The 13,191-nt window shown below is 37.6% G+C and overlaps 1 protein-coding gene across 4 annotated transcripts in view; it reads left to right on the top strand.

The window, feature by feature from the left end:
- ADK (adenosine kinase) overlaps positions 1–13,191 on the top strand; it is a 606,631-nt gene that overhangs the window by 75,181 nt on the left and 518,259 nt on the right. For all 4 annotated transcript variants that reach the window (XM_037013272.2, XM_037013270.2, XM_037013268.2 and 1 more), the window contains exon 3: positions 12,500–12,553. In XM_037013272.2, coding sequence (XP_036869167.1) covers positions 12,500–12,553 — 54 coding nt within the window. The remainder of the gene's footprint in view (positions 1–12,499; positions 12,554–13,191) is intronic.

The following is a 13,191-nucleotide window of genomic DNA, read 5'->3' as shown; positions in this document are numbered from 1 at the left end:
ATTTTTGTTGGAAGCAAAGAATTAGAAATCACCTTTCTTGTCAGCTTTAAAGTCATTAGAGACACACAGTTCTGGGACGTATACCAAAAAAGGGTTTATTGAGGCTCTCAAAAATAGCTGGTAATTATATATATGAGTGTTTACTTATAGGTGTATGGGTACCTTAACATTTCAGGAGGTGTTGGGAAAAGTTAAATATTGTTAATTTCCATATACCTGTCAAAAGGATATTTTTTTGATAAAATGTGTTTGAGTGCCTTAAAAATGCTTTAGTCAAAGCCATTCATTCAGGTTAGAGCTGTTGTCTGCCTTGGAACCTTATTGGGAAAACAGTTTTTCATTGTCAAACCAATCTGATTTACTTTCATGATGGAAGAAGTCTGCTTCACTTTTCAATTCAAGTAAATGATTTGATTTGTGTTTCTATTACAACCATCCTCTGATATTTAATCCTCTATAGATAAATAGAAAGCAAGGAGCCTTGTTTTAAATTTGTTGTCTGGAGGAAATAAGTTGACACTGTCTGTCTTGTTTCTTATTGGAAACTCTCTTAGCTTTACTTCATAGGATTCTTCCTGAAAAGAAATACATTCTTTCATGATGAATATAGAATGGAAAAGGATAAACTTTTTAAATGAAAGTTATCAACTTCAGCCTCATTGCATAAATATATCTGAAAATAGAACATCCTATCACAATTTCCCATTTATAATTTGTAGCTTCAGTCTTTATAGAAATAATGTAAAAACAGGAATTCCTGTAGTCAATTCATGGTACTTTATTTATTTATTTATTTATTTTCTTACTGTATTTTTTAAAATTTTGGTGTCATTAATATATAATTACATGAGCAACATTGTGGTTACTAGATTTCCCCCTTAATCAAGTTTCCACCACATATCCCATTACAGTCACTGTCCATCAGTGTGGTAAGATGCTGTAGAATCACTGCATGTCTTCTCTGTGCTATACTGCCTTCCCCGTGCCCCACACCGCTACATTATGTGTACTAATCATAATGCCACTTATTCCCCTTCTCCCTCCATTCCTATACCCCTGCTCCCCACCCAGTCCCTTTCTGTTTGGTAACTGTTAGTCCATTTTTGGGTTCTGTGAGTCTGCTGCTGTTTTGTACCTTCAGTTTTTGCTTTGTTCTTATGCTCCACAGATGAGTGAAATCATTTGGTACTTGTCTTTCTCTACCTGGCTTATTTCACTGAGCATAATACCGTCTAGCTCCATCCATGTTGTTGCAAGTGGTAGGATTTGTTTTCTTCTTATGGCTAAATAATACTCCATTGTGTATATGTACCACATCCTCTTTATCCATTTACCTATTGATGGACAGAAACTTAGGTTGCTTCAATTTCTTGGCTATTGTAAATAGTGCTGTGATAAACATAGGGGTGCACGTGTCTTTTCGAGACTGGGAAACTGCATTCTTAGGGTAAATTCCTAGGAGTGGAATTCCTGGGTGAAATGGTATTTCTATTTTGAGTTTTTTGAGAAACCTCCATACTGCTTTCCACAATGGTTGAACTAGTTTACATTCCCACCAGCAGTGTAGGAGGGTTCCCCTTTCTCTGCATCCTTGCCAGCGTTTGTTGTTCCTATTCTTTTCTATGTTGGCCATCTTAACTGGCGTGAGATGATATCTCATTGTGGCTTTAATTGGCATTTCCCTGATAATTAGCAATGTGGAACATCTTTTCATCTGTCTGCTGGCCATCTGAATTTCTTCTTTGGACAAGTGTCTGTTCTTATCCTCCACCCATTTTTTAATAGGGTTATTTGCTTTTTGGGTGTTGAGGCATATTAGTTCTTTATATATTTTGGATGTCAACCCCTTGTCAGATATATCATTTACAAATATATTCTCCCATACTGTAGGATGCCTTTTTGTTCTGCTGATAGTGTCCTTTGCTGTACAGAAGCTTTTTAGCATTATGTAGTCCTATTTGTTCATTTTTTATTTGATTTCCCTTGCCTGAGGAGAAGCGTTCAGGAAAAAGTTGCTCATGTTTATATTCAAGAGATTTTTGCCTATGTTTTCTTCTAAGAGTTTTATCATTTCTTGACTTACACTCAGGTCTTTGATCCATTTTGAGTTTACTTTTGTGTATGGGGTTAGACAGTAATCCAGTTTCATTCTCTTACATGTAGCTGTCCAGTTTGGCAACACCAGCTGTTGAAGAGGCTGTCATTTCCCCATTGTATTGAAGTCAGGGAGCATAATTCTCCCTGCTTTATTCCTCCTTTTCAGGATTGCTTTGGCTATTTGGGATCTTTTGTGGTTCCATATGAATTTTAGAACTATTTGCTCTAGCTCATTGAAGAATGCTTTTTGGTATTTCTTTTTAATTTTTTTAAAATTTTGGTATCATTAATGTACAATTACATGAGCAACATTATGTTTACTAGACTCCTCGCATCATCAAGTCCCCCCTACAGACCCCATTACAGTCACTGTCCATCAGTATAAGATGCTATAGAATCACTACTTGTCTTCTCTGTGTTGTACAGCCCTCCCTGTGCCCCCCCAAAAACATTATGTCTGCTAGAAGTAATGCCCCTTTTTTCTCCCCTAATCCCTCCCTTCCCACCCATCCTCCCCAGTCCCTTTCCCTTTGGTAACTGTTAGTCCATTCTTGGTTCTGTGAGTCTGCTGCTGTTTTATTCCTTCAGTTTTTTCTTTGTTCTTATGCTCCACAGATGAGTGAAATCATTTGATACTTGTCTTTTTCCACCTGACTTGTTTCACTGAGCAATACCCTCTAGCTCCATCCATGTTGTTTTAAGTGGTAGGATTTGTTTTCTTCTTATGGCTAAATAATACTCCATTGTGTACATGTACCACATCTTCTTTATCCATTTACCTATTGATGGACAGACCCTTAGGTTGCTTCCATTTCTTGGTTATTGTAAATAGTGCTGTGATAAACATAGGGGTGCATATGTCTTTTTGAGACTGGGAAACTGCATTCTTAGGGTAAATTCCTAGGAATGGAATTCCTGGGTGAAATGGTATTTCTATTTTGAGTTTTTTGAGAAACCTCCATACTGCTTTCCACAATGGTTGACCTATTTTACATTCTCACCAACAGTGTAAGAGGGTTCCCCTTTCTCCACAACCTCGCCAACATTTGTTGTTGTTTGTCTTTTGTATGGGGGTGATCCTTACTGGTGGGAGGTAATATCTCATTGTGGTCTTAATTTGCACTTCTCTGATGATTAGTGATGTGGAGCATCTTTTCATGTGTCTGTTGGCTATCTGAATTTCTTCTTTGGAGAAGTGTCTCTTCAGACCCTGTGCCCATTTTTTCATTGGATTATTTGCTTTTTGTTTGTTGAGGTACATGAGCTCTTTATATATGTCAACCCTTTATCAGATCTGTCCTTTATGAATATATTCTCCCATACTGTAGGATGCCTTTTTGTCATATTGATGGTGTCCTTTGTTGTACAGAAGCTTTTCAGCTTGATATAGTTCCACTTGTTCATTTTTGCTTTTGTTTCCCTTGCCCAGGGAGATATGTTCATGAACAGGGCACTCATGTTAATGTCCAAGAGATTTTTGCCTATGTTTTCTTCTAAGAGTTTTATGATTTCATGGCTTACATTCAGGTCTTTGATACAGTTCCAATTTACTTTTGTGTATGCGGTTAGACAGTGGTTCAGGTTCATTCTCTTACATGTAGCTGTCCAGTTTTGCCAACACCAGCTGTTGAAGAGGCTGTCATTTCCCCATTGTATGTCTGTGGCTCCTTTATCATATATTAATTGACCATATATGTTTGGGTTAATATCTGGACTCTCTATCCTTTTCCACTGGTCTGTGGCTCTGTTCTTGTGCCAGTACCAAATTGTCTTGATTACTGTGGCTTTGTAGTAGAGCTTGAAGTTGGGGTGTGAGATCCCCCCCACTTTATTCTTCCTTCTCAGGATTGCTTTGGCTGTTCCGGTCTTTGGTGGTTCCATATGAATTTTTGAACTATTTGTTCCAGTTCGTTGAAGAATGTTGTTGGTATTTTGGTAGGGATTGCACCGTATCTGTAGATTGCTTTAAGCAGGATAGCCATTTTGACAATATTAATTCTTCTTAGCCAAGAGCATGGGCTGAGTTTCTGTTTGTTAGTGTCCTCTTTAATTTCTCTTAAGAGTGTCTTATAGTTTTCAGGGTATAGGTCTTTCACTTCTTGGTTAGGTTTATTCCTAGGTATTTTATTCTTTTTGATGCAATTGTGAATGGAATTGTTTTCCTGATCTCTCTTTCTATTAGTTCATTGTTAGTGTATAGGAAAGCAAAAGATTTCTGTGTGTTAATTTTGTATCCTGCAACTTTGCTGAATTTAGATATTAGTTCTAGTAGTTTTGGAGTGGAGTCTTTAGGGTTTTTTATGTACAGTATCATATCATCTGCAAATAGTGACAGTTTGACTTCTTTACCAATCTGGATGCCTTGTATTTCTTTGTTTTGCCTGAATCCTGTGGCTAGGACCTCCAGTACTATGTTGAATAACAGTGGGGAGAGTGGGCATCCCTGTCTTGTTCCTGATCTTAGGTGAAAAGCTTTCAGCTTCTCTCTGTGAAGTATGATGTTGGCTGTGGGTTTGTCATATATGGCCTTTAATATGTTGAGGTACTTTCCCTCTATACCCATTTTGTTGAGAGTTTTTATCATGAATGGATGTTGAATTTTGTCAAATGCTTTTTCAGCATCTATGGAGATGATCATGTGGTTTTTGTCCTTCTTTTTGTTGATGTGGTGAATCATGTTGATGGATTTTCGAATGTTGTACCATCCTTGCATCCCTGAGATGAATCCCACTTGATCATGGTGTATGATCCTCTTGGTGTATTTTTTAATTTGGTTTGCTAATATTTTGTTGAGTATTTTTTCATCTGTGTTCATCAGGGATATTGGTCTGTAATTTTCTTTTTTTGTTGGTGTCTGCCTGATTTTGGTATTAGAGTAATGTTGGCCTCATAGAATGAGTTTGGCAGTATTCCCTCCTCTTCTACTTTTTGGAAAACTTTAAGGAGAATGGGTATTAGATCTTCACTAAGTATTTGATAAAATTCAGCAGTGAAATGATCTAGTCCAGTGGTTTTGTTCTTAAGTAGTTTTTTGATTACCAGTTCAATTTCCTTGCTGGTAATTGGTCTATTCAGATTTTCTGTTTCTTCCTTGGTCTGCCTTGGAAGGTTGTATTTTTCTAGAAATTTGTCCATTTCTTGTAGGTTATCCAGTTTGTTAGCATATGATTTTTCATAGTATTCTCTAATAATTCTTTGTATTTCTGTGGTGTCCGTAGTGATTTTTCCTTTTTCATTTCTGATTCTGTTTAGGTGTGATTCTCTTTTTTTCTTGATAAGTCTGGCTAGGGATTTACCCATTTTGTTTATTTTCTTGAAGAACCAGCTCCTGCTTTCATTGATTCTTTCTCTTGTTTTATTCTTCTCAATTTTATTTATTTTTGCTCTAGTCTTTATTATGTCCCTTCTTCTACTGAATTTGGGCCTAATTTATTCTTCCTGTTCTAGTTTCATTAATTGTGAGTTTAGACTGTTCATTTGGGATTGCTCTTCTTTCCTAAGGTAGGCCTGTATTGCAATATACTTTCCTCTTAGCACGGCCTTTGCTGCATCCCACAGATTTTTGCGGCATTGAATTATGTCATTTGTCTCCATATATTGCTTGATCTCTGTTTTCATTTGGTCATTGATCCATTGATTATTTAGGACCATGTTGTGAATCCTGCATGTGTTAGTGGGTTTTTTTGTTTTCTTTGTGTAATTTATTTCTAGTTTCATACCTTTGTGATCTGAGAGGCTGGTTGGTACAATTTCAATCTTTTTAAATTTACTGAGGTTCTTTTTGTGGCCTAGTATATGATCTGTTCTTGAAAATGTTCCGTGTGCACTTGAGAAGAGTGTGTATCCTGTTGCTTTTAGATGGAGTGTTCTGTAGATGTCCGTTAGGTCCATATCTTTTAATATGTTGTTTGGTGCCTCTGTCTCTTTACTTATTTTCTGTCTGGTTGTTTGTCTTCTGAGTGAGTGGTGTGTTGAAGTCTGCTAAAATAAATGCGTTGCATTCTATTTTCACCTTTAATTCTGTTAGTATTTGTTTCACATATGTTGGTGATCCTGTGTTGGGTGCATAGATATTTATAATAGTTATATCCTCTTGTTGGACTTACCCCTTTATCATTATGTAATGTCCTTATTTGTCTCTTGTGACTTTCCTTGTTTTGAAGTCTATTTTGTATCATACAAGTACTGCAACTCCTGCTTTTTTCTCCTTATTAGTTGCATGAAATATCTTTTTCCATCCCTTTACTTTCAGTCTGTGTATGTCTTTGGGTTTAAAGTGAGTCTTTTGTAGGTAGCATATAGATGGGTTTTGTTTTTTATCCATTCAGTGACTCTGTGTCTTTTGATTGGTGCATTTAGGCCTTTTACATTTAGGGTGATTATCAATAGGTATGTGCTTATTGCCATTGCAGGCTTTGGATTTGTGGTTACCAAAGGTTCAAGGGTAATTCTCTTACTATCTAACAGTCTAATTTAACTCACTTAGTATGCTGTTACAAACACATCCTAGAGGTTCTTTTTTTTTTCCTCCTTTTTCTTCCTCCTCCATTCTGTATATGTTAGGTATCATATTCTGTACTCTGTCTATCCCTTGATTGCCTTTGGGGGTAGTTGATTTGATTTTGCTTCTGCTTAGTAATTAATTGTTCTACTTTGCTGTGGTTTTCTTTCCCTTGGTGACATCTATTTAGTTTTAGGAATACTTCCATCTATAGCAGTCCCTCCAAAATACACTATAAAGGTGATTTATGGGAGGCAGATTCTCTCAGCTGTTGCTTATCTGAAAATTGTTTAATCCCTGCTTCAAATTTAAATGATAACCTTACCGGGTCGAGTATTCTTGGTTCGAGGCCCTTCTTTTTCATTGCATTAAGTATATCATGCCGTCCCCTTTTGGCCTTTAAAGTTTCTGTTGTGAAATCTGATGATAGCCTGGTAGGTTTTTCTTTGTATGTGATCTTTTTTCTCTCTCTAGCTGCTTTTAAAGGTCTGTCTTTATCCTTGATCTCTGCCATTTTAATTATTATATGTCTTGATGTTGTCTTCCTTGAGTCCCTTGTGTTGGGAGATCTGTGCACCTCCATGGCCTGAGATACTATCTCCTTCCCTGGATTGGGGAATTTTTCACCAATTACCTTCTCACTGACACTTTCTATCCCTTTTTCTCTCTTTTTCTTCTGGTACCCTTATAATAGAAAGATTTTTCTGTTTGGATTGTTCACACAGTTCTCTCAATATTCTTTCATTCTTAGAGATCCTTTTTACTCTCTGTACCTCAGCTTCTTTGTATTCCTATTTTCTAATTTCTATTCCATTTGCCATCTCTTCTACTACTTCTAATCTCCTTTTAAATCCCTCCATTGTATGTTTCATTTCAGATATGGAATTTCTTAATGATTGAATCTCTATCTTAAATCTATTCCTGAGTTCTTGAATATTTTTCTGTACCTCCATGAGCATGTTTATGATTTTTATTTTGAACTCTCAGGAAGATTGTTGAGTTCAGTTTCATTTGGCCCTTTTTCTGGGGTTTGTGAGATTTTGGTCTGAACCAGGTTCCTTTGACATTTCGTATTTCTATGTAGTGCCCTGTAGTGCCCAGAAGCTAGTCTCTGGAGCTGCTCAGCCCCTGGAGTGAGGTTGGGGGTTGCAGGGGAGTGCTGCTGGTGCCTTGTGGGAGGAAAAAGCCATATTCTGTTTTCCAGCTACAGTGTCTGTCTCCTGTGTCAGAGCCATTGGGCCAAGGACACAGGTGTAAGCCTCTGTCTTTGCCTTGCCTCTCTAGCTGTTGTTGGCAGGGCCTCTCTCTGGCTGGCCTGACACCAGCAGTTACTGCAGGTTTGTGAGCCGGAGCCGGCAGGCCAGGAGGATGGCGCAGCAGGCTGCATTTCACAGTGGAGGCCCTTGGAGCTGAGTAGCCAGCCAGGGCGATGGAGCGCCTGAAGATCCTCAAAGTTCCCAACCTGTTGGGCAGAGCGCACCTGGACTTCCTTGTCCACGTATCCCTTTTCCTGTGCAGCAAGCTCCGTGCAAACCCTGCCCCTTCAGCAGCCCTCTCTCTGCTAGGAAGCATCTCAGACCACCCGCCTTTCCTTTTAACCCCAAGCAGCTGGATATGGATCCCCATCCTCCACAACAGCTGGAATTTCAGTCTCTCAAGCACTCTGCTTGTCCCAGCTCCCCAACACCACCAACCTCCAGAGCATCACACAATGTAGGTTTGTGCTCCAAAGCAGATCTCCAGGGCTGGGTGTTCAGCAGTTCTAGGTTTCCACCCCATCCCCTCTCTGTTTCTCTTCCTCCCGCTGGTGAGCTGGGGTGGGGGAAGGGCTTGGGTTTCACTGCATCAAGGCTTTGGTATGTCATCCTGTTTCATGAGGTCTGCTCTGTTCTCCAGGTGTATGCAGTCTGGTGCCCCCTTCTTTCCTGTTTTAGGATTAGTTGTATTAACTATACTTTCATACTATATGTGGTTTTGGGAGGAGTTCTCTGTCTCACCTCTCACGCTGCCATCTTGAATCCTCTCAATTCATGGTACTTTAATTAAAGAAACTTTTGCAGACAAAGTATTATGAATCATTCTTTGTTTAGCACTTCAGAAGTTTTTACCCCCAAGGCAGTGCAGTACAGTTCCATTGATGATGGGTGGGAGGTATGCTGTTCTTTCTATTGTGAAAGGGAAGGCAAGAAAGGAGAATTTACTTGACCTCTCCACTTGGTGTTTGTCAGGCACATTAATTTTAGGAAAGAGCTGAATACAGGTGGAAATTGAAGACCTGGGAATTGCTGTCTAATTTTATTTATTTCTTTGTTTCTCATAAAGTCTGTTTACCCTCAGCAGTAGAAATATACATTAATTTGAACGATCCCTATTCTTATATTTATAGTAGCCTCTATTTATGAAAAGGGAAACTGAGGCTTTAAGAGATGAAATAATTGCCTGTGTCATAAAGCTAGTAAATGATTAAAGAGCTCCAAATGTACTTTCCTCCTCTGTCACACTATCTAGTATGTGGTCTTGTGCACAGGTGTTTACTATGTATTTAAAGAATGAATAACTGTATATTGTTTTGTGAACTCTTAAACACTTGAAGTATTTTCTTGAATTTTTAACTGCTAAGTGAATGTAACATTGCAGCTGATAACAAAGAAGAATACTGAAGATACCTTGTGTTTTCAAAGCATGGTCAAGTTAATTTCCCTTCAATTCTTGGGGTGGTTCTTTGGAAGTGACTGCTAGAATAGTAAAGAACTTGGGCATTTAAAAATTTTTTATCAACTAAGACAGAGACCTATAACAATGTATAGGCATACCTCTGAAATACTGCAGGTTTGGTTCCAGACTACTGCAATAAAGCAAGTATCACAATAAAGAAAGCAAGTTAATTTTTTGGTTTCCTAGCACATATAAAATTCATGTTTATGCTGTGTGTAGTCTGTTAAGTGTGCAGTAGCATTATGTCTAAAAGAACAATATGCATACCTTAAAAAAAAAACGCTTTATTGGTAAAAGTGCTAATTAACCATCAGCTCAGCTTTCAGCAAGTTGTAATCATTCTGCTGGTCTTGCTAAGATATTGATGGCTACTGATTGATCAGGGTGATGATTGCTGAAGGTTGGGGTGGCTGTGGAATTTTGTCACATAAGGCAGCAATGAAGTTTGTTTTGCCACACCAATGAACTCTTCCTTTAATGAATGATTTCTGTATAGCAGGCAGTGCTGTTTGATGGCATTTTATGTACAGTAGAACTTCTTTCAAAAGTGGAATCATTTCAAACAATATGGCTTCTCTCTCAGTTACCAACTTTACATTTCCCTGTATGGCCCCGGAAGATGACTGGTTAGCCAGAGACGGGTAAGATTTCTCAAGGGAGGAACAACCTAAGACAGGCACAGTTGCAGGGGGACCATCAGGTGAGAAATTAGGGATCAACAGAGGTGAGGCTTAGAATCTCACCCCCCCTGTTTTGAGAGAAATCTTCTGCATCCGTGGATGTTTTAATGCCCTTGTCTAGCTTGGATTAACACATAGTCTACAGGCACACACCTGATCATCTACATTTGCTCTCTGACAACACTAAACTATGTTTTCTACCTTTATCTTGCATCTACCTACCACTTCAGCATTTTATTTAAAAAAAAAATAATAATAATAAAGGGAGAAATGTGGGATTCACATATAAATCAAGTATAAAAATCAAACGAATATTCATATTTGACCTGATTGTTTATAGTTCATAATGAGTGATCAAAACCGGAAGTTTTTGTGACGACTGCCTTTGTACTGTTCACCATGTAAGAACTTATTCACTATGTAAGAATTTGTTCACCATGTAAGAACTTGTTCGTTATGCTTCAGAAGATTGGAGACTGACGAGAATTAGGCTTGGGGTGGATTAATGATTGTGCATTGAGCATTGACTCCCCTATACAGAATTTTATTGTTGTTAACAACCATTTGATCAATAAATATGAGAGATGCCCTCTCAAAAAAAAAAAAAGTGGAATCAGTCCTCTCAAACTCTGCTGCTGCTTTATCAACTTAAGTTTACAAAAGATTCTAAATCATTTCAACAGTCTTTGCAGCATCTTCACCATTCCATCTCAAGAAACTGCTTTCTTTATTCATCATGAGAAGCAGCTCCTCATATGTTAAAAGTTTTATCATGAGATTGCAGCAATTCAGTCACATCCTCAGCTCCACTTCCAATTCTAGTTCCCTTGCTATTGCCACCACATCTTCAGTTATTTCCTCCACTGAAGTCTTGAACTGCTTAGAGTCATGCATGAGGATTGGAATCAGCTTCTTTCAAACCTGTTAATTTTGATATTTTGACCTCCTCCCATGAATCTCAAATGATCTTAATGGCGTCTAGAATGGTAGATTCTTTCCAAAAAGTTTTCAACTTAACTTTGCACAGGTCCATTAGAGGAATCACTACCTTTGCCAGCTCTAGCCTTATGAAATGTTTCTTAAAGACTAGAAGGTCAAAATGACTCCTTGACCTGTGGGCTGCACAATGGATATTGTGTTAGTAGACATAAAAGCAACATTAATCTTGTACATCCCCATAAGAGCTCTGGGGTGATCAGGTGTACTGTCAGTGAGCAGTCATAGCTTTAAGAGAATCTTTTTTGCTGAGCAGTAGGTCTCAATAGTGGGTCTAAAATGTTCAGTAAACCATGTTGTAAGCATATGTGCTGTCATCCAAGCTTTGTTGTTCCATTTATGGAGCACAGGGAGAGTAGATCCAACATAATTCTGAAGGACCCTAGGATTTTCAGAATGGCCAGTGAGGACTGCCTGCAACTGAAAGTCACCAGCTGCATTAGCACCTAAGAAGAAAGTCAGCCTCTCCTTTGAAGCTTTGAAGCCAAGTACTGACTTCTCCTTCCTAGCTATTTTTTATTCTCATTTGATATAATCTGCAAAGATGGCATCTTATTCCAAAGAAGGCTGTTCGATCTACATTGAAGATCTGTTGTTTAATGCAGCCACTTTCATTAATGATCTTAGCTAAATCTTTAAATAACATTCCAGCTTCTACATCAGCACTGGCTGTTTCACCTTGCACTTTTATGTTATAGAGATGGTTTGTTTCCTTAAATTTCATAAACAAACCTGCTGTCTTCAGACTTTTCTACTGCTTCTTCTTCACCTTTCAGCCTTCATAGAATTGAAGAGAGTTAGGGCCTTGCTCTGAATAAGGCTTTGACTTAAGGGAATGTTTTGGCTTACAAGAATGTTGATCTATCCAGACTTCTAAAAGTACATATCAGCAATAGGCTAATTCACTTTCTTATCCTTTGTGTGTTCACTGGAGTAGCACTTTAAATTTCCTTCAAGCATTTTTCCTTTGCATTCACAACTCAGCAAACGGTTTGACACAAGAGGTATAGCTTTTGGCTTGCTCTCCTCAGCTTAATCATTTCTAGCTTTTAATTTTAAAGTGAGAGATATGTGACTCTTCCTTTCACTTGAACACCTAGAGTCCATTTTAGTGTTGTTAATTGGCCTAAATTCAATATTGTTGTGTCTCAGGGAATAGGCAGGCCCTTGGAGAGGGAGAGAGATCACAGATTGCTATAGTAAATATAATAATGAAAAACTATGAAATATTGTGAGAAAATGTGACACAGAGACACAAAGTGAACAAATGCTGTTAGAAAAATGGTACCAATAGACTTGCCTCACGGAGGGTTGCCACAGAGCTTCATTGTGTGAAAAACACAGTATTTACAAGGTGCAATAAGGGAAGTGCAATACATCGAGGTATTTTTGTAGTAGTGCTTGTTTGGTGTAGGGGTTGGCTGACTCTGTATTGGTACCATCAGATATCTCTGAGGCAAATCTACTTGTATGTTTATATGACCAGTATATTTTTATTTCTGTGTTATAGGTATTCTCTTAAACCAAATGACCAAATCCTGGCTGAAGACAAACACAAGGAATTGTAAGTACACAAAACCCTAGGTTACTCTATGGAGTAGAGATATACATAAACAATCTGATTCTTTTAATAATATAAAATATAAAGATATGATTAACACCATGACCTTCATCCTAATAGTATTGATAATTTACATTACATAGGGTTAACATAGGGAATAATTATTCCTTTATTACATTAAAATATACAACATTGTATTCTATTTGGACTAAGGGCATATTGGAAAATATATCATTCAATATTTTTTCCCCAGATAAAATACTAAATTGTTGATTATTGGCTCTTACTCAGTTGACTTCTACACCTTCATGCTTACAATGAAGAAATATAATTTGTTTCTTTATGAAAGAGTTAAATGCCTAGCTGTTGTTAAATATAAGATAAATGATTTAAGTGTAAAGTTTGAAATATGAAAAATAACTGTATAAATGATTTTGAGATATCTCCATTGCTTTTCCTATGGTAGTATTTAAAAGATTACTACCTCGCAGGAACTGAGTTTTTTAGTTAAAGATGACAGGTTTTGGAATTTTTAAAATTTGCCTCAACCTTTTCAGTATCATAAGATTGTTCAGTGAGGGAAGTTAAAAAAAACTTATATGCCTCTATTTTTTAACTGTCTACTTTTTTTTCCCCATTCT

This window comes from Manis javanica, chromosome 7 (genome assembly GCF_040802235.1).
Source record: "Manis javanica isolate MJ-LG chromosome 7, MJ_LKY, whole genome shotgun sequence".
In the NCBI taxonomy this organism is placed as follows: domain Eukaryota; kingdom Metazoa; phylum Chordata; class Mammalia; order Pholidota; family Manidae; genus Manis; species Manis javanica.
This window is presented reverse-complemented; position numbering and strand designations above follow the sequence as displayed.